Here is a 25,433-nt window from a genome sequence, read left to right on the forward strand (position 1 = left end):
CCAGAAAAAACGAAACGAAACGAAAAAAAAAATTGTCATGTCCATTCCATTTCAACAACAGTGATTGATAAGTGTATTATTTGTGTTAATATATGAAAATGAGACAATTGAAAATTGGTTGATAATGATAATAATAACGTTAAAAGTTTATTGTTTTTGTTTTATCGAGCAATCGAAATAATAATAATAACGAAAAAAAAAATTGAAAACCTTTTTCCGTCACACTGTGTCTGTGTGTGTGTATGTGTAATCAGAAACAAAATAAAAAAGCCGAATTAATCAGGTTTTTTTTTTTTTTTTGTTTTGTTTAGTCAAAGTCAAACCCGTTAACTCAAAAAAAAAAACGAATTCATTCATTTTAATCATTTCACATTGTCCGTGATATCATTTATATACTATTAATTAAATCGTAAAACAATAGTAGACACATCAAGTGTTAAAACATCAAAATTTGAAACACTTGGGTTAGTTTTCTGTTGTTGTTGTTGTTGTATTTATTATTCTTGATTCTTGATGTTTTTTTTTTGTTTCTTCTTTTCCATTCAGGTTCCACAGTACCATTATTATTATTATTAATGACATTGAATGAAATTAAAGAATCTTACGTTGCAAAACAAATCACAGAATCAGAATAATATAATGTCCACACACACACACAAACAGGACATTTGATATTACATGTATGTGTGTGCGAATGGATCATGAAAATTAATAAGACCTTATATACCAGAATAAATCGAAAATATTGGTGATGTTGAAGAATAAAAACCAGGAACAAAAAAAAGCTTTTCTTACTTGATTGTTGTTTTTTTTTTTTTTTTTGCTTGCAAAAACCAAAAATAAAACAAAACGAAAACGAAACGAACACACACACACACATGTGATGATCGATGATGTTGACGATTCGGATCAAAATAAAAAAAAACCAAAAAATACGAGAATCTACCACTGAAGATATTTTTTTTTGGTGTACAAAGTAAAATGTCCAAGCAAACGAATCTTTTAAAAGAAACCAACCAACCAAACTATACGAATATAATAATGGTGCAACAATTTCTTCTTCTTCTTCTTCTTGATCCATTCATTCGAAATATTATTATTAGTTTTTTCTGGAACAAAAGAAAAAAAAATCTGACACGTTGTTGTTGTTACTGTTGCTGTTGATTATAAAAACACCAACAAACGAAGTTGACGAAGACTAATGAGCTGACGACAGCCTTAATCATGATGTGATGTGTGTGTGTGTGTGTGTGTGTGTGTGGAAGCAATTTTTAATCACCCCAAAAAAAATAGAAAGAAAAAAAAAGCAATTGGAGATCCGTTAGCCATTGAATCACTCACGGTTTGGTATCCAAAATATTCAAGTAAAGAAAAAAACAACCAGCCATTTACAATGACCCCAAAAAAAAAGAAAATTTGCTGAATTTTCAAAAAAAAAATTCGTTTTATTTTTGAAATAAAAATTTTCAAACAAAAAAATAGACATGTGACCATCATACTAATTATTATTATTACAGTGGTGAATCATTCGTGTGATAATAGAATATAGAATCGAATTGAATTGAATCAAATCATTTGATACAAAATATTTTCAAATGATAGATAATGATGATTATAATTCAATGATCGTATTTATCTAGAATATAATAATATATGGCCATTAATAATAATCCAATGATTATCATTGACGGTGATGTTGATCGTCGATTTGAGTTGTTGCTGTCATTGATATTAATAGTAGTGGTAACCGTTGTTGATTCTTGTTGCTGCTGATGATGATGTTGTTGTTGTTGGCCATTTTTGATCGTTATTTTTTTCTCTTCTTCCATTTTTACATTTCCTCCTGGCGTTTCGATTTTGTTGGCAGCCATTTGTATCGACGATGATGATGATGATGAATGTTGTACGAAATTATTTGTCTGGGATTCGTTGGCATTGATCATCATCGATTGATTGGATGATTTGGACAAATCATCTATATATCGGGTGAAAAAAAAGATATAGAAAAATTCTGTCAATTTTTTTCACAATCATTGTTTCGAAAAAGCTATCATTTTCTCGTTTCAAAAAAAAAATAAGAAAAAAAATTTCCAGATAATTTACTTTGTTATGATTTATTCGATTTTTCCCAGTAAACTTTCTCTCATGTTTGAATTCAATTCAACTTGCCCTCAATTTGATCAAAGTAAAAAAAACGAAAACAAAAACAAAAACAAAAAAGGATCGAATGACAATTATGGAGATAATATCGGAATAACATCACCAACGAAAAAAAAACAAATCCCTTTTTTGTGATACCTGCATTTTTTTTCTCTCATTTGAAACATCAGATCATTATCATTGTGGATTTTCCAATATCTGATGCGATCGAAAATTAATAATCATGAATTATGAACCAAAATCAGGCGAAAAAAAACAATGCAAAGAGACGATCCAATTTCTTATTTATTTTCTCTACGTTCGTTTGTTCATTTTTTTTTCTTTCACTCAGCCATGATGCCAGAAAAAAACTGAAAAGCAAAAAAAAAAAATAGCCAAGAAGAAGAAAGGAAAAAATATTAACAAAAACAATGGCACACAAACTACAAACTATCGAAGAGCTCATAAATTATACTATTAATTATCTTTGGATAACACCATCACAAAACTACCACAAAACAAAACACTCTATTTGGATTGGATCCAAACTATAACTAAATTGAATATCATAGATAGAATATATATATACCGGAATAGGCTCTTGCTTTCACCACATATACACACATTAATTCGGGTATATTTCGACTCGACAATGACTACTATCCGTTGTTGTTTTTGTTGTTGTCGTTGTTGTTGATGGTGATTATTATTATTATTATCGTTTTTTTCGGGTGTTTGAATGAATGAATGAACAATAATAATGATAAAGTGACTATAATCATTTATATAGAAAAAAAGTGAAAATGCCTGAATACTTCATTCATTCATTCGTAATCATTCCGTTGGAATATCACTTGATTATGATCATGGTTTTTGAAAAATGAGTTTGCTTTTTTGTTGTTGTTCAACTACTGGATCACCGAAAAATCAATAGATGCTTTTTCTCAGGATTTTCTATTGATTTCAATTCAATGATTGATTGATTGGATTCGATTTCGAGAAAAATAGAGAGAGAGAGAGAGAGAGAAAAACAAAACTAATTGATACATACTGAATGCAATAAGCTTGAATGAATGTTCATAGATTATTTCATGTTCATCATCGTCATCATCATCATCACCATTGTCATTTGAAGAATTTCCATTATTCTTTGAATCAATATTTTCCGGTAATAATAATAAATTTTTACGTCGATAAAATATCATTCGATAGATTCCTTGATGATCGATAGTAAAATTTGTTATATTTATCCATGCATCATAACGATTTGAAATAGTCATTCTCGTTGATGATGAAAATGGTATTCGTTGTTGATTGTTAAAATTTGTTCGAACAGAATCGGAAATAAAATTCACATCATCATTGTCAATGATTTTGGAATGATAATCAATATCGTTACTGGTTACATGTGTTGTTTTTGTTACATTTTCAAAAATCATTGCTTCTTTTTGATTGTCTATTTTTTTATTGATGAAAAATAAAAAAGAAAAATTTGACAATGAAAAAAAAAACAAAACAAATTCAATATATCCAAATTACCTGTACGATTTAATTGTTCAATTCTTCGTGGCCATTGTAATATAATTCGTATTGAATGGCAATGATTTGGAATGATGAAATTATTCTGAAACAATTCAGATTTTTTCATCTTCATTTTCATTTCATTGAACATTATCAATGATAATGATGATCGTTGTTGTCGTTGTTGTTCACATTGTTCCAGATGATCAACAATCATTGAACATTTGTAATGGATTCGATCACCAATCGATAATGGAATCGTTATTATTTGTTCATTTTTTTCGGAATTTTTCATTCTCTGGTTGTTGTTGTTGTTGTTGTTGTCGTAATCGTCACCAATTTCAGCTGTAAATGTCGAAATAGTTGAATGTGAAATTTTACTATTTTCACTAGTGTTGTTTTCATGATTCGAATCTTTTCTATGATTGGATGCAGAAATTGTATGATAATTACAATCGAATGTAAAATGATTATGATGATGATGATGCTGATTAATGTTTATCGATTTTGTGGTCGATAATAATTTCATTGTTTCATCTTTTGGTTTTTTATCATTAATTCGTTGTGTTCGTTTTCCGTTGTATTCACCGCTAGATTTAATCTGCATTATCAACATTAAAATTAATGTGAGTATTATGATTATTGTACGATAATAATGATTATGATTATTATTATTCATTTTCTTTTGTTCTGAAATTCTAGAAATTTTCAACCTGCAAAACAATTATCAATAATGATGATTATGATGATGTGAATGATAACCAGTATCTGTATCTGTAATGGATTACATCAAACACCATCACATTATTATCATTATCAAAATAGGCAAATGTGAGAGAAAAAAAGGAAATGATTTTTTTTTTGTTGTTGTAAAAATTCGAAAATGATGACATCCAAAAATTTAAACTAAATAACCATCAAAACCGGTATTTTGTTTGTTTTTTGGTGTTTGTAATCAGCCCGAAAACAAAACAAATCCAAACCCATAAAACAACAACAACAACAATTGAATCAATCAAAATTGTTGTTGTTGTGGGTGGATGTGTTTTTTTTTAAAATTCATATTTATCGATTGATTGATTTACCTGTCAAATAATCAATGGAAGGATAAACTTTTTGGTTCTCCTTTAGGGCCATAATTCAAATGTTTTTTTTTTGAAAAAAAATTGTGTTCAATGTTTCATTAAATGAACAAACGAGCGAAAACAAAATTCTAATCAAAAAGTTTTTAAGGCTCGATTTTTTTTTATTTGCGCTTCTATACAAATCTTACATTCCATTTCATTACAGCCTCTGTTCCATCATTAATTCCACCAATTCTTTATTAGGAATTGTGTGTGCGCGTTTGTGTATGTGTGAGAGAGAGAGAGAGAGAGAGAGAGGTGAGAAAACGAAAATCTTTTTTTCCAATTTCCGTTTGGAAGAGTTTTTTTTTCGTATCAAGTTAATTGAGACTGAATGTTTTTTGTGGATCAATAATTGTGATTAGCAATGTGTGTGCGTGTGTTTGTTTGTTTGTTTATAAAGCCCACAAACACACACACAGATACATGTATATACACAAGAATCGTTCATTCATCAAGTCAAATTCTTTATATCCAACAACTACCGCCACCACCATGATTATTTTTTTTGGGAAAAACCAGAAAAAAAACACTTTGGCCTCGTTAGAAAGTAAATAAACAAAAAAAAAATAACAGAGAATGTTGTATATCCCACTCTTGATCTCCCTCTCTCTCTATAAATCATTTGATATTGAATACATGATTTGGGCAGAGAATTTAACCCGATAGATTTTTCGGCAGAAAAAAAATGTGTTTTCTGTGTGTGAATAAAGGTGATCGAACCAAAATGAACAATAAAATATGAAATTTCATCATTTGAAAAACCAGATGGCATCACTTGTCTTAGTTAGTGGAATAAAATTCCACAATTTATTAGATTTGAATGGAACCTATTTTTTTTTTGGAATCGGAAACATGAAAAAAAAATGGAAAACGAAAACAATAGAAGAAAGAAGAAAAAAAATCATTGCTACATTTAGATGATCAATAGTTATATATTATCGATAAAATATACGGAAATTATCATCATCATCATCTCATCATCAAATATTGTTTCTATCCATCCATCCATCCATCCATTTATTGGTGGTAGTTATGGTTTTACACAAAGACACAAATAAATAATAATGAATCCCAAATGGATTTCATCACAAAAAAAAATATTTTTTTTTCTGTCCATGGGGCAATCACTTTTTTTTGTGTAAATGTATCGATTATAGATTTTTTTTATGGATTTTATTCCGGAAAAAAAATCCACAAATACAAATATTCTATACACACACACACACACACACACACACACACACACACACACACACACAAATTTCTTTCTTATTTTTTTCTGCTCTCTCTCTCAGTGTGTTTGCGATGATTTTTATAGCAAATATTTGTACATTTTAATATCATACACGCACACATTGTGATGGTGAATTTTTTTTTCTTTTTTTTATTATTTAAGTTTAATCGAAAATCATTTGATCGTTTCGAATTGTTGTTGATTCTTTTTCTACTCAATCTATTCGCACAGAATAACTGTTTGCTGAGTATACCAAAAAAAAAAAATTCGCTGCTGTTGAATGTATATGGTGAATAATTTTATTTTATCAATCCATCCATCTATATATGTATGACGGACGACAAAGGGAAATTAAATGGAAATATTTGAAATGGATTCAAACTAGAATTTTTTTTTTTACTATTCTAAATTTTTTTTTGTTATATTTGATTTTAACTTTTAGGTTGTAAAATACAGAGGATCCATGACCAAGTGGATTTTTTTTTTTTGCTGTTAACTGGAAAAAATAGTGGTGATGTTTGTTAAAAGTTTTTGTCGAGTATTTTTGCTATGAAAATTTTCGATTTTGAAATCCAGTGTGTGTGTGTGTGAAACGAAATGATGTGACATAAAAAAAGCGAGAGAGAGAGAGAGATTTTTATTTTTAAATCAAAAAAAAAAATGAAATGATCTAGTTTTTGTTTGCTGAGCGAATCGAATTTTTTTGTTTTGTTTTCACTAGAATTTTTTTTCTGTTTGAATGGAAAAAAAACCAGAATACCTATGACGGTAGTATAACAGGATTTTTTTTTGTTTCCAGTTGATGATCCATGAGGATTTCTGGAATTTATGTAATTTTTTTTTTTTTTTTTTTTTGATTGTCGATCATAATTTGTTTTTGATCCAGAAACGAAGAAAAAAAATGGACGATGAAAATTGCAATTTTTTTTTAAAAACGATAAAAATATTCATCTGAATTTTTTTTCCATCCACTATTTGTTGAAATTATCGGGAAAAACAAAACAACAATTTTTGTGGAAATGAAGTCACCACTAACTACTACAACTATTTTTACATTGAAAATGAGAAACGATCGTTCTAATGATGATGATGATAATGATCAACATTTGAGGTTTGTAGAAAAATTATGGTCATAATGAATGAATGAATGATGCAACTTGGACATACGAATGATGGTCATAATAATATAATAATGAACGAAAGAAAAACTTATGGATTCCGAGAAATTTTTTTTTCTTTGGACCTAAACAAAATTATTCTGATCACTTTCTTTCTTTTTTTGTGATTGGTTGATTATACCCAGAATCATTGATAATGATGATGATGAAAAAACAATAATAAATCGACGATAGTGCCAATTAATCATTATGGATTCTTAACGAGAAAAATGGAAACTAAACTTGAAGAGTTGTTGTTGTTGTTCGCCATTAGTAAGTATAAATTGAAAAACGAAAAGAATCCATTCAATTTTCATTGATCCAAAAACGTTTTTTTTTTAATTGACTCCCACGACGCCCATACAGAAAAAAAAGGTAATGATGATTATCATCAACATCACGCATACAATCAATGTCTAAAGGGGTGTGAAGAGAAAGACTGAAAATTTTCATTGAATTTTTCAAAAAAAAAAAACAAAAACAAAAACAAAGCAGCAGCAGCAGCAATTTATATCACGCACGCAAAAAATCATTGATTGATTTTGTTGCTGTTGCTGTTTTTTTTTTTTTTTTTGGCTGAGTGAGAATTATACGATAATTTTGTCATCAAAAAATTATTTCATTTCATTTTTTTTTCTTTCTAATTCCAGGGTTTACCACAAAACTTTGTTTGTCGAAAATTCTAATGCCATTGAAACAACTACTTAAAATGAAGTGAAATGAACATTTGAAAAAAAATGATCGAATAATTGATTCAATTTATTTTGTGTGTGCGTGTGTGTGTTAAATAAATTTTGTTTTTTTTTTTTGGTCAAAATTAAATTGTAAAATGAAAAATTTTTCTCAGTTCAAATGAAATGAAATTTAATTTCAAAATTTTCGATTCAATTTCTATTATTTATTACCGACAACAGCAACAACAACAACAAATCGATTGTTATACTAAAGGCTGTAAAAAAAAGAAAATTAATTTTGTTGTACAAAACTATTTACACACACACACACACACCTGCAAAACCTGGAAAAATAACCCGAAGAAAAATGCTAGTTAGTTAACAACAATAACAACAAAAATACACCCAAAGAGAAAAAGAGAAACACAAATTGAAACATTTAAAACAAACAATTGAAAAAAAATGAAATGAAATGAAAATGAAAATCATAAATAAACCAACAATGTAACGAACCTTAGACTTCGGTTGTTGTTGTTGTTGTTGTTGATCATCATTTGTTGTAATCAATGATCCAAATAAATTTTGTCGTCATTTGCTGCTACTGCTGCTGTTGCTGTTGATTCACTGCAATGAATTTTCTTTCCCATCTTCTTCATTATTATTAACGGTTTGCCCATTTTGTTTGGTTTATTCAATTCATTCATTCATTCAATGTCTATCTGTCTGGGTATATGCGTTTTGTTTGTCTGTTTGTTTGTCAAAAGTATTTATTCTGGAATCCAAGATTTATTTATATTTTTTTCTCTCTCTTTCAATTCAATCAACTATGGATTCAGTCATCTTGAATGTTTCTTTTTTTTTTTTTTTTTTTTTTTTGGTTGAAATATAATTTTTCATCATTGCCTGTCAAAAGATATAAATTATTCTAAATGGAATGGAAAAAAAACAGGAGACAAAAAAAAACAAAAATCAAAGTGAATATAAAAGAAAAAAAAAGAGACAAACTACTTACTTTGGATTCATGCAATAAAGTAAAAGAAAATTCTTCAAAGACCAAAAGTCATTCATACACACACACACACACATTTGTTTTCGTTTCGTTGTTGTTTATGAGATGAAAAGTTATCATTTTTTTTTTTTTTTTTTGATGACGAATATTTCCATTAACGAATATTTGTGTGTGTGTGGCATATCAATGATTGTTGTTGTTGTTGTTGGTGGTGGTGGTGGTGGCCAAAAATATTCGATGATAGAAACAAACAAACAAAAAATGATCACTTTTAACAATGAAAAAAAAACTATGAATCGTTTTTTTCCTTGTTTTTTTTTTATTCTTTCATCATCATCATCATCAATATTCGGTGCTATAACAATTGGTCGAACACAAAAAGGTCGAACACAAAATGGTCGAACACAAAATGGTCGAACACAAAAAGGTCGAAAACCCCTATCCCCTTAAAGAGCGCTTAAATGAGTGAGCGCTTATTGAAAACGGTTAGAATGTACACATGTAGGCCTATGAGTAGCTCGCTTAAGAAGCAGAGCATGGGAATGGGATGGCCTATGGAGATCGGCACGCACGTTATGAAGATTTTAACGTAATGTCAGTGTCGACTTTTCCCTTATTCAATGCGGGAAACGTCAGTGTTGACTTTTTCCCGTAATCAATGCGGAAAACGTCAGTGTTGACTTTTTCCCGTATCCAATGTGAATAACGTCAGTGTTGACTTTTTCCGATATTTAATGTGGATAACGTCAGTGTTGACTTTTTCCCGTATTTAATGTGGAGAACGTCAGTGTTGACTTTTTCCGGTATCCAATGTGAATAACGTCAGTGTTGACTTTTTCCGGTATCCAATGTGGTTAACTTGATCAACTCTTGGTTCGAATTCACTCATACCTCGCTTTACGGCTTAGATACGTTCCACGAAACTTGGCCGCAAAACGAAAAGCTGTATAAGGAATCAATTATTCTAATACAAATTCATATAAATTCAATGAGATCGGTTCCAAATTTGTTAAATATGTAACATGGTTTATCATTCAAAATGCATTTTATCTTTTTATTTCATTTAAATAAAAAATACATACACACACAGTAAGTAATTGGACAGTTTCAAAAAAGCATTACGGCCTATGGGAGAGAGAGTTTTTTCGAAGCTTCTAAAACCATGTTTTTTGTAGGATTTAAGCGAAAATATTTCACTAGTGCATAGCAAAAGAGTTGTTCTTTCGAAAATTTTCGAGAATCGTGAAAATGACAAATCCAACCTAACACGACCAGTTCAGAATTCAAAATCAAAAAAATGACAAATTTCCAAATTAACACGACCAGTTCAGAATTCAAAGTTCAAAATCGAGAAAATGACAAATCCAACCTAACATGCTTGCGGTTATCGTCAACGCTATGGATTGATCTGGATACTGCATCACCGACTCCAGATCGTAGTCTGACTAATATTGTTCTAAGTTTGGCTAAAACTTACAATTTCAAGGTTCGTTAGCTGGATGTACGGACTGCCTTTCTTAATGCTAGTCTGAATGAACCGGTTTATGTCCATCCGCCGCCTGGTTTTGAAGGTGGTGGTTTGCTGAAATTGGAGAAAACGTTGTACGGATTGAAACAAAGTCCATTAGAGTGGTACCGGACTATTTCTAATCATCTTATTGAAATGCATATCAGAACGATTTTTGTTTAAACGGGAAAATATCGTTCTTCTTCTGTATGTTGATGATATTATTGTTACCGGACCTAATGAGTCAGAAATTGATACCCTGATTAATGAATTGGATCGTAGATTTGAAATTACTGATCTTGGCAATGTTGGCAGCAACGTGTGCTGAGCTAGAACAATGAAAAAAAGCATTGTCAAAACTACATACCACAGAATGCGTTTTTTAGAAGTGGCTTTTAGCTCTGAGCTGGACGAACTGTTCAGAGGCATTCAAAAGTTTTCCCCACTGTTCGATATGTTCAGACACACACACACTGAGTAGCTCATGCTAAATAGTTATGTTTGTACTGAAAATAAGTAGGAATCGCCGATTCAGCTTCGCCGCATAAAATGCCAAGTTAATACACAGTGCAAGCACTTGCAGAGTGTAAAAGCATAGCCAGTTACGCTAAGCGACATAGACTAGTAGAATGACGTTTGTATATAATAATTTCCAAAGACAAGGAAATTTCCTGCGACAAATGTGTAAAACACTTTTTTGCTTCCAACCATCAAGTATTCGAACCAAGAGTTGATCAAGTTAACCACATTGGATACCGGAAAAAGTCAACACTGACGTTATCCACATTAAATACCGGAAAAAGTCAACACTGACGTTCTCCACATTAAATACCGGAAAAAGTCAACACTGACGTTATCCACATTAAATACCGGAAAAAGTCAACACTGACGTTTTCCGCATTGATTGCGGGAAAAAGTCAACACTGACGTTATCCACATTGGATGCGGGAAAAGTCGACACTGACGTTTCCCGCATTGAATAAGGGAAAAGCCGACACTGACATTACGTTAAAATCTTCATAACGTGCGTGCCGATCTCCATAGGCCATCCCATTCCCATGCTCTGCTTCTTAAGCGAGCTACTCATAGGCCTACATGTGTACATTTTAACCGTTTTCGATAAGCGCTCACTCATTTAAGCGCTCTTTAAGGGGATAGGGGTTTTCGACCTTTTTGTGTTCGACCATTTTGTGTTCGACCTTTTTGTGTTCGACCAATTGTTATAGAACCTCAATATTCTCATTTGGGAATTTATATTCATTTTTTTCCCATCCATCCATCCATCTACATACGAATAGAATCATTCCAATAATGATGATGAGAATAATTATGAGAAAATGGTAAGTAAATTCCTTCAATTTTTATTCATTTCATTTCATTTCATATTCATGCCATTGGATTACAAAACGCCCACCATCAATGTTTTGTTTTTTATCATCATTTCATTTAATTTTCCAACAACAACAACAACCGAAAAAAAAATTCAATTCATTTTCATCATTTACACACACACACACATGCACAATCAATGATGAATTTTTTTTTTTTTTTTTTGTTCATTTACCATTTTCGGTTACAGACACACACACACACAGTTTTGTTATTTTGCAAATGAATATAAAAAAAAATCAATCGTCATGAGGAAAAAAAAATCCTTACGATTATTATTCCATTTCATCATCATTGGCGACATTGTGTACAGTGGAATAAGCATCAAATAACAGTCAATTCTTGCCAAACTTCTATATAAATACACAAAAGACAATTTTCAGAATCGAAAAAAAGAAAGAGAAAAAAAAAGAGAAAAGAAAGAAAAAATAAGTTTTAATGAATAAATAAATAATAAATAAAACACATCACCAATTGTCATCATGATTGTCGTTCATCATTGTTATTGGTCGATGAGTTAGTGAAACGAAATGTAAAGAAATTTGAATTTCGAATCATTGCCAATGATGGTGATGATGATGATGATAACGTAATTCAACACACACACACACACAGACCAAATTCCAATGAATGACAATGGTGATGACTTATTTGTTTGTTAATTTAAATATATTCAATATACTTACCAGGACTTTGTTGTTGTTGTTGTTGAATTGTCGATAATTTATTATTGTTCATCATCATTGCTGTTGTTGGTGGTGGTGGTGGCGGTAGTGGTGATGACAATGAATCAATGATTGATGGCTCTAATTGATGATGTGAATGATGGTGATGAGATGAATGTTGAATATTGGCCACTGCTGTCGCAGATGTTGTTTGTTCATTAATCGATTGATGATGAATTTGTATACGTAATGGATACATATCATAGACACCGATATCACATTCACCACCACCTTCATCATGATAATAGATAATATTTTCACGAAAATCTTCATTTAAATTATCGGATTTTGTTTGACCACTGATATTTGTACGTAAATCTGATTCAATTATTTGATGATTTGTTTGTCCATCATCTTGATCATTTTCATTATCATCACCATTATGTTGTTGTTGTTGTTGTCGTCGATGTCGTCGTCGATTACGCCAACAAATATAACCAATATATATGAGAACTGAAAGAAAAATAAAAATTGGAATATCATTAGCATATATGACAGGAGATGAACTCGAATGGAATATCCAGAATCGCAAGAATTCTGATTCTGAATCGCGTTTTTATATTAAAATTGTAATTTTTCTAACCACAAAAAAAACATACAAATGTCACAGGTTTTTCTTTCTTTCATTCTTTCTTTTTTTTTGTTTTGTTTTCGTTGAAAATCAAAATCAAACAATAAATTGTATATATACATGATAATCGTGCACATCATTCACATAAATATTCAACAATGAAACACCAGCAATCCAAATCAACGACCCGAAGAATTCTAGCATACAAAAGACAAAAAATAAAAATAAAAATCCAGAATAATAACCAAAAAAAAAACACCAGACCCGGAAAAAATACATTATCATCATCATCATCATCGCCTACATTCATAATCACATAATGATGATAATAATGTAATAACCAGATCCAGAATAATCAAAAAAAAAAGAAAGAAAGAATCAAAAAGAATTTGATTTGAGACAAGAACAAACATTTTTTTTCATAATAATAATAATAAAAAATATTCTTCATCATCATTTTGTTTTTTGTAGGTTGTCAACTTTTTGTTGCTTTGTAATATATTATAATATATTTCGGGTTGCTCTATAGAGAAAGACTTTTGACAATGTCCAAATGGATTAAGTTCAATTCATTTCATAATTAACACACACACACATATACACATATACACAACCGACAACATTTATTTATTATTTTCACCATTTAGATAATCATCATCGTCAAATGAATTAACCTGATAATGTTGACAACAACAACAAAAAAGAACATTTCAAACAAACAAACGAGACAAAATCATCAATGATCACGAAAGGGAGAAATGGAACGAAAAAAATAGTCAAGTCCACTCATCCACCATTGGTTTAAGGATCAAGTGTTGTCGTTGTTGTTGTTGTTTTTGTTTTTAATTACCACACACACACACACATCAACACATGGACAATTGAAATTGAAATTGACAATACGGAATAAAACACTTAATCCAGTATATATAATCGGAAATGAATTTATTCACAACAAATAACGAATGACCAAAAATGATGTAAAAATGTTGAAACTCGAGATATTCGAGAGCGAAAAAAAATCCGGAAAACAATGATTTCCGGTATCTGATGACCATGAATGGTTGAAATTTTATTTTATTTCATTTTTTTTTTTTTTTAGTTATTGTTTAACGGCGAATAAATGAAATTGCAAATGAATCTTTGGATATAAATCGTAAACAAAAAACCAAAAAACTATCATCATCATAATGAAAGTGTGTTATATACACGAATCAGAAAAAAATGGATATCCATAAAAAAAACTGGATAGAATAAAGAATAGCCAAGAACCAAGTGTTCAGGATTTAGTAGAATCTTCTCGTCTTCTTTTTGGTTTGTGTTTGCGGTTCGTTTCACATTCAAACCATAGGGTTTTTTTTTTGGTTTTTGTTTTTTTCTTTGCTTTTTATTTTGGTTATCTTTTCGTCGTCGTCGTAGTAGTCTTGTTCGACAATTATTTATAACAATAATTTTTTATTATTATTATCATCGCATCATTATCCATTTTGAAAAAAGTAAATGGATAAAATGGTTATTCACATACAATCCAGTAAGTATATATATATTATATACAACAACAATCACAGTGAGTTCATTCATTTTATCATAGTAGGAAAAAAAGAACAAAACCAAAATGAAAAAAACGAAATCTTCTTCATCATCATCATCATCCTGGCCTGTCTCTTCTCTTACTCCCACTATATATGTCATTGTCAACAATGAATTTCTAACCAGTGAGAAAAAAAACCACATCGAGAATATAAATTCTATATTTCACCATTGTATTCGTTCATTCGTTTGTGTGTGTGTGTGTTTGTAGAGAAAATTTATTTTCCATTTCGAAATAAAAGAAGAAAAAACTAGACCAAAAGATGAAATTAAGATGATATGACTGACTGGAAAGAAAAATTGTTTTACAGTTTCAAATCAAATCAAAAAAAAAAAAAAAATATCTAGATTTAGATTGATATATCATAAAAGGTCGTCGGTGGTCGTATTTTTGGCCATCTCATTCACCAATTTCATCATGAATGAATGGACAAAATGAAAAAAAAGAAACAAAGAAAACAACAAAGAATTTAATTTAATCAAATCTAAAATGGAAATGATAAATTTTGAAAAAAAATTCACAATCACCAATAATAATAATAATATTGATGATCGATTATTCCATACGATAGAATAAAAGAAACACATAAAAATCAAGTGAAATGAATCAGAAATGAGCCAGAAAAACAAAAATCAACTGCACACAAACACACTTGAATGACCATTTTTTAGAATTTTTCAAAATTCATTCACATTTTGGCAACAACAACAAACGTTCAATCATCATTATCATTATGATGATCATGAATGTCGGAAATTGTAAAAATCAATCTACATCATCATTATTATTTTGAGACACAAAAACAAAAACGAGTAAAGATTCACATTCACAAATCGAAATGGAAAAAAATGCAAATTTTCAATAACACTTGACTTGATTTTGACTTTATTTTTATATACAAGTCAACAACATTATCATCATCAAATTCTTTTCGGTCAAATAAATGCTTGATGAGTTTTGTTTTCTCTCTATCTCTCCGTTTTCTCTGTTCAATGTTTTTGCAAATTATGTTTACGAAAAAGAAACAATGATAAATGACAACAACAACAACAACAACATTTACGACAAAAACGTATTGAAAAAGTCATCGTTTGTCTTCACATTCATTGTTTTCTTCTTGTTTCTTGTTTAGTTCGAGTGTTTTCTATCGATGAAAAAGAATATTCAAACACGATATTTATATATACGATTCACACTAAAATGAATATATAATAATGAATGTGATAGTGTAAAGAATTGATTCTTGATTCATTCATTGTGTATCACATAAAACAAACTATGACTAACTAACAGCAAATGAAGGAAAAATTTTCGATTTAGATTCGATATCGATTATTTTATGACAATGACAACATATTATCAACAAAGACAACAAATTCTTAAATAATTCACTTACATGGTATATTCAATGGAATCAATATGATTAATACAATAAAGAATAGGCCATAATATTCTAATTGAAATTTTTGTGCATTCAATATTGATGGTTGTTTGTTATTGGTTTTTTTTCTTTGATTCATCAATCGATTATTTTTGTTTGCCACTGAATCGTCAACATCCGATGTTGATGATGATGATAATTCATCAATCAAATAATGTTCTTCTAGTAGCTGTCGATCATTATCTTCCAATGATTGTGGTGGCTGTTCAGCTGATAATGATGATGATGGTGATTGATCGGAACAATGTGGATCTATAGATGTGTTTTGATTTTTGTTAAACAAAAAAAAATCAGAATTAGAGAGAAAGAGAGAGGCAGAAAAAAATTTTTTACCATTGAAATAATCGGTAGAGAATAAACGATTGTATAGAATGCCATTATTAGGTGATGCTGATGATGAATCATTTTGTCCATACAATTTTGACATCATCTGACGATTTTGTTGTCGATCAATTATTGATGATGATGATGAAATTATATTACTACATCCATCACCAATAGCAACAGTACCACAAGGTAAATTCAGTCGTTGTCGATGACAATATTCTTTTGCAGCAGCAATATTATTTTTGATACAATTTTTTCCATCATTACTTTCAATATATCCTTTGGGACATCTATGTGTTCATTTGGTGGAATTTTAGTTGCATTTAGCAGCAAATGGAAAGCCAATATCGATAATCATCATATGTTGATGGGAGAAATTACAAATCAAAAATACAAAAAACCACCACCATCACCGTTTCATACACACACACACAAATATATAACAAAAAAAAGTGGATAAGAAATCAAAGAAAAAAGAATCATCATTAATAATAATATTATATAGTCATCAAGAATCGATTGATTCAAGTAAATAAAAAAACAAGAATTTCAGAATTTCATTATTCTTTGATATCTAATTACAAACAATAAGCCACTTATTCATTATTATTATTATGTATATCAAGGATTCAAAATATTCAGCCTGTTTTCAATTGAAGAGTTAATCTCTTCTCAAAATCTTCATTATTATTACTGTGTACTAGTTTTTATTTTCGAGAATTCAATCAATTCAAAACAACAATAACAACATCGACAACGGCCAAAAAAAATAAATAAATTCAAGTTAAAATAGTCGAATTTAAATTTTTTTTCCATGGAAAAACTCATGACATACACACACAAGCAGTGGACATCGATCTGAATTCAGATGAAAATAATGCTGCTGCTGCCGCTGATTTCGATGATGATGATGATGTTGATGATGATAGAGGTCAAGTGGTGATTCAATTATATACATCGTTTATAATTATATACAACCACTCGTGATTTAAAGAGATAGATATTGAACATTGCAAATACGTCATTCAAATCTCATTATCATCGATTCTTGAGAAATTGTATTCAAAATTTAAAATTCATCATTATCGTCGTCATCAAAAAAAAATGAATGAATGAATCTTTTCATCTATATCGAAAAAAAAACATTTTAATTTCAGTTATTCATTCATTTCTTCACAGTTGCTGTTGTTCACCTCTTTTCGTTTCAAGTTTCATTAAGTTTTTTATTTAAGAAAAAAAAAAGAAAAGAAAAAAAAATCTAATATCGACGCAAACAGAAAGAAGAAAAAAAAAACAAACTTTTAATATGAACAAAAAAAAAATCCTACAAAGAACCAACCATAAGCTAGAGTTTTAGATCGAAAGTTTCATTTTCCAAGAGCTGAAAATTTTTTTTTTTTACACATTCCAAAAAGGAAAAAAAACAACAACATAAAAAAATTCATCCAAACGGTTATTTTCTCGGGTAACGCACACACACACACACACACACACACATTATTAAAATTTAAATTTTTCTCATCATGCAAGTATAGTTGTTGTTGTTGTTGTTTTTTATTTACTATTTATCGAAATCATAAAAAAATGTAAATAATAAATATCATCATCATCATCATCATCGTTGTTATTATTATGGCGAAAAATAAAAAAAAATTCCAATGAATTTTCAAACCAAAACCAAAAAAAAAAAAAAACAAACAAAAAGATTTTCATTTCAAACGAAAATGAAAAATTTATATTCATATTGTAATTATCAACAAGAATTTCATTTCATTTCATTTCACATTTCAAACAACAAAAACAAAAAATCATCATCATTATAAATAAATAAAATGTTTTTTTGGTTCTGGATCGTCGTTTTCGTTTTCGTTTTTTTTTTGGCCCATCATTTGGGCATAAAAGTTTATGGAATTCTTGTATTTTTTCGTTTAAATGTAAAAATGAGAATGAAATTTTCTCCAATTTACTTACTACACATGAATCGATATTGAAAAAAGTGAGAAAAAAAATGAACAAACAAGCAACAAAAAAATAAACGATTCAAAATAAAATGAAAAAGATTTGAGAAAGAAAAAAATACGAATTGAATGAAACTATAATGATCAACAAACAGTGTGATCAGTGAATGTGTGTAGTACGAATCAAATGATAAAAAAATGATTCCATAAAATCAAATGATGATGAAAATTATTCCTGGAACTTTTTGTTGTTTTGTTTTTTTTCACTACAATTTTGTGAAAACTTTTCACTTTCAACAATAACAACAACAACAACATGGATAACGATGTTCCAATGAATATTTAAAGAAAATTTTTCCTTCTCTCATCATCATATGTGTCATAATAACCAGAATATGTTGAATTTTCACACCTAATAATATCGATGATGAATGAATGAATGAATGAACGAAAAAAAAACAGAGAAATTCATTCAGTTCATTACGGTATGATTTTTCAACACAAATACACCTTAGTGAATCGATATTTTGGATTTTTTCTTTTTTTTTTTTTGCTAAATCAGCAAAAAAAATTGACAGTGAATGAAAAGAAAAAAAATTGAAAATGAATAAAACCAGAAAGAAAAAAAAGATAAAAAAAAATTGACATTAACTGACCTGCATTTTGCAACCATCCATTCATCGATACAGATGAATGGTTTTCGACAATGTAATTCAATACAAGAATTGATCGGCGGTGATTGACATCCGTTACGAATATTTTGTTGACTGGTTATCGAAATTTCAATGATCATTTCTTTATTTCGTTTATCATCGTTGTCGTTGTTTGATTTGACATTGGCTCCATGTTTCATTATTGTTGTCGTTGTCTTATGTTGATTTTTTCGTATAACCATCAAGTTAATGTTCGAATGGCTTAATGATGAACCATCTTTCGTCCATTGTCCATTGATTATTTCTTCATCTTTTCTTCTACCATCAACATTATCATTTTGACGGTCAATCGTATTGAATGGATGAATAAAATCACCCAATGAAATGTCAATGTCGTTTATCTTCAGATCACTAAGGCAGCCTTTTTTCCGAATGAAAACAGAACAAAAAAAAACATGGAAAAAAAAGAAAAAGAGAGATTAGATTAGATTAGGGCTGACAGAATTTGATTTACAAAATAAAACAAGAACAAATCATTTGAAAGCAAATACCATCAGCAAAATCATCCATAATGTTTGTTGCACCAATGGTTGATAGAGAACTGACATCACCACCGATTATGATTTGTTCGCTATTCATATCGAAACGGAAATATCCATCATTCGATGACGATGAACCATATTTTAATCGTCGATGATTATTATATTCATTAAAATTATTCAATGGTGGAAAATAACGTACAATTTTTCCAATACCACCATTATCAAGAATTAATTGTGCCGATTGTCCCAAACGTATGGCTCGTACATGATGCCAACGTCCATCGTTTACTAGAAATGAATCAATTGATAATCGATGTTCAGATGATTTAATACCAGATGGATGAAGATTAAAACGAAATACAATACGCGCTTCACGAATTTCAATCAAACAATATGTGCGCACATTGTTTGCCTGGCCAATCAATTTTATAATTTGATTCTGCCATTGTCGGGTACGAAAATAAAAATCAATTTTTGTTACAAATCCATTATCATAATCGGTATGATAGAATTCTGTCCTATCAAATGTAGATTGTTGTTGCATCAAATCACTATTCATAGGTTTTAATGAAAGTTGTAAGAAACTTTTCTGCAAAAACAATATAGGTCGATCAATTTGTTCACATTGTTCACCATAAAAACCTCGTGGGCAATAACATTTTACATGATTATAGCTACCATCACAATAGCCATTATTAAGACATTTTTTATCAAGAAATGCACACAATGATTGAGCTACGATATAACAAAAGAAAATAAGAATTTTTTGAAAAAAAAATTTCAACAAAATAAAAAATTAAACTTACATGAATGACATCCAATTTGTGTATTGTATGAATGATGTACATTGATGAGATCATAAATATGATTGTTAAATATAACATTTTTCATACATCCATTGAAACCAACAATACGTTTTCGTATAGTCGATGATGATGGTGATGGTGGTGCTGGTGGCTTATGATGATAATAATGATGATGATATGAAGAAGAATGAAGGATCGATGATGATGATTCCATTGATGGTAATGGTTGATTAAAAATTGCCGACATTATAAACGGTGGCAATATCGATTTTTCAGGATCATCATCATCATCATCATTAAAATCTGTCGATGTAAATTTCGATTTTTGTTCCTGATTTTTCAACATCATTTTAGATACATTCATTGATTTTGTTGTCAATAATTCAATACCACCCAATTGTAATGGTGAATTTACATTCAAAACATGTTGAAATTTTGTTATAATCGAATAATTTTGACATTTTTCCATCAATATTATTCGATCAATGTCCATGTAGTATCTTGATGATGATGATGATGAACTTTTATAGTGCTGCTGTTGCTGCTGATGATGATAATGATATAAATCATCATCATTATTCAACGATGATGATCGTTCAACATGAAAATGATGAATACAAGCATCAAACATTAAATGTACGGAATTTGAATCAAATTGTATGTCCAATTGATGCCAATTTCCATCATTTAAATGTCCATTTTCAATATTAATAGTTATTTCTTGAATACCGGAACCAAAATCAAATAGTAATCGAGGTGATCCTAGATTTTTGAAAAATAAATTATTATTATATTGTATATTGTATTGTAAATTGTGTAAAGAATTGAAAGAATGAATAAAAGCAAGTTTAGTAAGAGAAAAAAAAAGAGAAAAGAAAATCCAATCAAGTATAAATCAAATCGAATCATCTCACAAAAGAAAAAAAAAATTTCTCTTTTTCATCATCAATCGTCGTCATATAATGTACTACTACTAGTTCTACAAAAACGAACACACAGTCCATATGATATCTCCAGAGAATTCTAGTTCGGAAATTTGAAAGTGATGGAAAAAAGGAAGAAAAAAAATTTCGAGTCAAAGAACTCAATCATCATCGATTTTACTATACATATATCGGTGTGTTCATTTATAGAACAACGACAAAATCAAATCAAATCAACCGTCTATCTTATCGATATGAAGAAAATGGACAATACAAATGAATGATTGTGTGGATATAAAAGAAGTATAAAATGAATAAAAACAAACCATTGACCAATTCAAGAAACATGAAATCCGTTTCATCTGATTGTTCAATACCGGCTTCATACATTGATGATGATGATGATATGATTGGTCCATAGTAGAAAATGATTCCATTAGGATCAGTTGTTGATATTTGTACACTGAAAACATTTTTACTATGACTACAAATTGGTAATGGATCTAGCCATATTACACCATCCGATTTGAATGACCGTATATTTGTTGCTGATTGTACAATTTGATCTCGATTCTGTTGCTGTTGTTGTTGTTGTTGTTGATGATTATAATAAAAATTGTTAAAAAGACAACGAAAATTAAGATTAGTGATCGATGTCATTAGGCTACGTGTAAAAAGATTGATTCGATCATGTTGATAACACATTGGCGATGATGATAATGATGATGATGGTGGTTGACAAAGTGTTTGATCAATATCACAGTCAAATTTATAATCAACTAGATATGTCAATAGATGATCATAAAAACATTGGCACTTGATTTTTGTCACAATATTAATACCGATAAATGATGTAAAATTTGCATCAATTAATTCATATGGATTGGTCCAATCAATCAATGTTTCGGTCATACAACCATTCGATGATTCAATACATTGATGTTGTCGTGGATTTTCTTCTTGTTCACTCATCATACATTCATTAATACCAAATTGACTGATTGTAAGATTTGGTTTCCATACTAATTCGATGGCCAGCTATTCGAGCCATTGAATTTAGATAAACAGCGGATAAATATTGATCATTTTTTCTTGCTGCATATCGTATATCCAATGATGAATGTTTTGCATTTGATTTTATCGATACAATTGCTAACCAATCACAATCAAATAAATGTTTTAAACACAATTCTAATCGTTCTTTATGGCTAGTAATTTTTCGTCGCTGATTCCAATCCCAAATCTTTATGAATTCTATAACGTCCATTGGTTTAGTGATACGTAATGAACCAGAATTGATTATTACATCAAATGATAATGATTTGGCCATAATATTCATCGTTGATTGTACCATATGTTGATAACGTCGATCAAATACTTGAAATTTAAGCTTATGTAATCCTTGTGAAAGTTTTCGTCTGGCTATAACTTGTCCACGATTTGAATCGATATAGAAATCATTCTTAACATTTGAAGATGACGTTGCCGTTGCCATTGATGATGGCGGTTCTTCTAGCCAAGAAAATTTTTTATCACCAACATCCCAATCATCCGGATCCTCTACATTAATTTGGCCCAATTCGATCGGTCGATAAAGGCTTTTTTTTCATCGGGATCGGAAAAGAAGAAAAAGAAGAGAAAAAAAGAAAAAAAATTATCTTTGGTGTTCCAAAAAAAAGTAAAAAAAAAAAAAAAATATTCGAACGACATAATTATACATTACACAGTGTAGTAGTAGTGAGTGAAATGAAAAAAAAAACGAAAAAAAAAATTCAGACCCAGATACAATTCAATTTTTTCCATCATCATCTTCGTACACCCACTCACACAGTACATTTATATGAAATGGATGATGATGGATCAAATGGATGGTCTCAATGGATTTTTTTTTTTTACTTTTTTTCGGGCAGACCTTTTACTTTCACTTTTTCGCTATGTTTTTTTTCTTCTTCTTTCAAATTACCATTGAGACCATTCATCTTTGGGCATTTTTTTTTTTTTTTTTTTTTTTGATCCTACCAATGAAAAAGCGAGTCACAGAGATAGTGAGACAACAAGATAGATTATCAATTTACAAAAAGAAATTTAATGATGAGATGATGATGAAAAATTTGTCATTTTCAATCCTTTTTTCACAAATATAAAAAATAGTATCGATAGTATCGATGTGTGTGATGAAATTCGATTTTTTTTTGTCTCACAGAAAAAAAAATAAAATAAAAATTACCATCATTGCCATTCACACATCACCATCACCGATGCCACTAAAGTTAAATAAATTTGTGAAAGTGGAAGCAAATAAAAATCACCATCATCATCATCATCATTTGAAAAATTTCAATGAGCAAATGGGCCATCATCATCATCATAATCATTGGCGGTACAGAACGAGCAAGAATTGATTTTCTTGATGAGCATACATCACACCAAAAACGACACCAGATTACATGAAAATAAAAAGAAGAATCAGATGGCAAGAATATTCGAAAAAGAGAAAAATCTAATCAGTTAGTCCATATATATATATATATATGTATGGAAATGGATGATTCTTTTTCTTTGATTTTTTTTTTCTCTTTTGTTTCTTAACGTATGGTTAGCGAAGCTTTTTGCATAAATTACGTAATGATAAAAGAGAATGGAAAAAAAAGAAAACGTTGTTGTTCTCCATCTTCATAAATTCCGAGTGCTAAAAATGATGATGATGATGATGAAAAATATAATCATAATGTGGCATACACACACACACACACACAAGATAATTCATGACTCATATGGGAATATATAGTCGTCGTCGTCGTAGCCGTCATCATCGTCGTTTTATTTTGAAAAAAAAAATGAAATGAAATAAAATAAAATGGAAATGAATGTAACAAAAACGAAGACGACGACGAAACAAACAAAAAAAAAATCTGATATATGATAATAATAACAAAAATACACAAATAACGTTACACACATAAAAGTTTCGAATCAATATTATATTTTCATTCATATAAATATCATTTCCCTTCATTTTACATTCAATCGACCGGGAACATTTTTTTTTTTGTAAATATAACCAAAAAAAACCGGTCGGTCGGATAATATTTTTCCGGCGATTATCATGTTGTTGTTATTGTGAATGTGAATGAAAAGAATTTTCATTTTTTTTATTTATTTATTTCATCAAAACAGAAACATTAAGAATTGGAAAATGAAATCAAATCGGCTGAAAACAAAAACAAAACGAAAAAAAAAATGAAAGAGCCAGAATATGGCAAAAAGAATTTCATTCATTAGATTGTTCTTCATCATAAAGAAGAATTTTTCACACACACACACCCACACATGGAAAACAGATACAGAGAGAGAGCGAGATGAAAAGGCCACATGGACTTGACATCTCTATATAACACAGTGTGAAAGAATGAAGAACCGGAAAAGAAAAAAAACAAACAAAACGAAAACAAAAACACAGAATCATTTTTTTTAAATTCTGAATGGATAGAATGTAATAAAAAAAATAAAAATAAAAATTCCATCCATTCATATTATATAAATAAAAAGGGTTATAATGTATTGCGAAATTCTGGAATCTTTAAATTCTTCACTCTCTCTCGTTGTTTTTTTCGTTCTTTTCTAACTTTTTGATTCAACGAACAAAATAAAAAAAAAGTTGATTCACACTCGTTTGATCTCAATAAATGTTTTTCCATGTGTGTATAAATACAAATATATCGATGACGATGATGAAACACTGGAAAAAATGGAACCTTGGAACCTAGTGGATCTGGACAGTTTTTTTTCTGGCTACCGTAAAAGTAAACCAGAAACAAACAAAAAAAAACTAAGAATGATGGATCAGATTATCAGAAGCAAAAACAGCAAAAAAAAAAATTCAAACAACCTAAACAACCAAAAAAATGATAAATCATTCACATTTTCTTGTATCAAATTCTGTGTGCCTATTTTAACCGAAAAAGAAAATCGAATGTAAATGTTTAATGACACACAAACCTTTTCGCTTGATTCGTTACCGTTATTGGTGATTCGTCAACATTTCATCATCATCATCATCATCGTCGTCGTCGTTTACGTTTTTGTCGTTTGTTTTTATTTTCCGTTGTTTTCCATGTTGTTGTTGTTGTTGTTGTTGA

General features: G+C 29.5%; 2 protein-coding genes across 2 annotated transcripts; both read right to left on the reverse strand.

Annotated features, from left to right (window-relative positions):
* Positions 1 to 1,498: 1,498 nt before the first annotated feature.
* LOC124500291 (uncharacterized) lies at positions 1,499 to 9,206 on the reverse strand. Its single transcript, XM_075730624.1, has 5 exons — positions 8,865 to 9,206; positions 8,366 to 8,777; positions 3,679 to 4,261; positions 3,191 to 3,595; positions 1,499 to 1,975 (listed from the first exon to the last, which is right to left on the reverse strand). The coding sequence occupies exons 3-5, from the start codon at positions 4,187 to 4,189 to the stop codon at positions 1,620 to 1,622; spliced, it is 1,272 nt and encodes a 423-aa protein (XP_075586739.1). The 5' UTR covers positions 4,190 to 4,261; positions 8,366 to 8,777; positions 8,865 to 9,206; the 3' UTR covers positions 1,499 to 1,619.
* A 2,507-nt stretch (positions 9,207 to 11,713) lies between these two features.
* On the reverse strand, positions 11,714 to 25,418 carry LOC124500292 (neural-cadherin-like). The gene is given in 10 exon segments (XM_075730623.1): positions 11,714 to 12,110; positions 12,444 to 12,935; positions 16,041 to 16,337; positions 16,419 to 16,702; positions 19,027 to 19,444; positions 19,575 to 20,300; positions 20,372 to 21,133; positions 21,621 to 22,305; positions 22,307 to 22,892; positions 25,294 to 25,418. Coding segments are annotated over 9 exon segments (4,176 nt in total). The 5' UTR covers positions 22,790 to 22,892; positions 25,294 to 25,418; the 3' UTR covers positions 11,714 to 12,081.
* Positions 25,419 to 25,433: the final 15 nt, after the last annotated feature.

This window comes from Dermatophagoides farinae, chromosome 4 (genome assembly GCF_024713945.1).
Source record: "Dermatophagoides farinae isolate YC_2012a chromosome 4, ASM2471394v1, whole genome shotgun sequence".
Taxonomy (NCBI): Eukaryota; Metazoa; Arthropoda; class Arachnida; order Sarcoptiformes; family Pyroglyphidae; genus Dermatophagoides; species Dermatophagoides farinae.

Bases quoted from the DNA above. Each gene is read 5' to 3' on its own strand.
- LOC124500291 (XM_075730624.1), bottom strand. From the start codon at position 4,189: ATGAAATTATTATCGACCACAAAATCGATAAACATTAATCAGCATCAT. The intron at 3,596-3,678 runs GTAATTTGGATA...ATAAAAAAATAG, and splicing joins TGAACAATTAAATCGTACAG to ACAATCAAAAAGAAGCAATG. The intron at 1,976-3,190 runs GTATGTATCAAT...CCCGATATATAG, and splicing joins ATTCAAGCTTATTGCATTCA to ATGATTTGTCCAAATCATCC.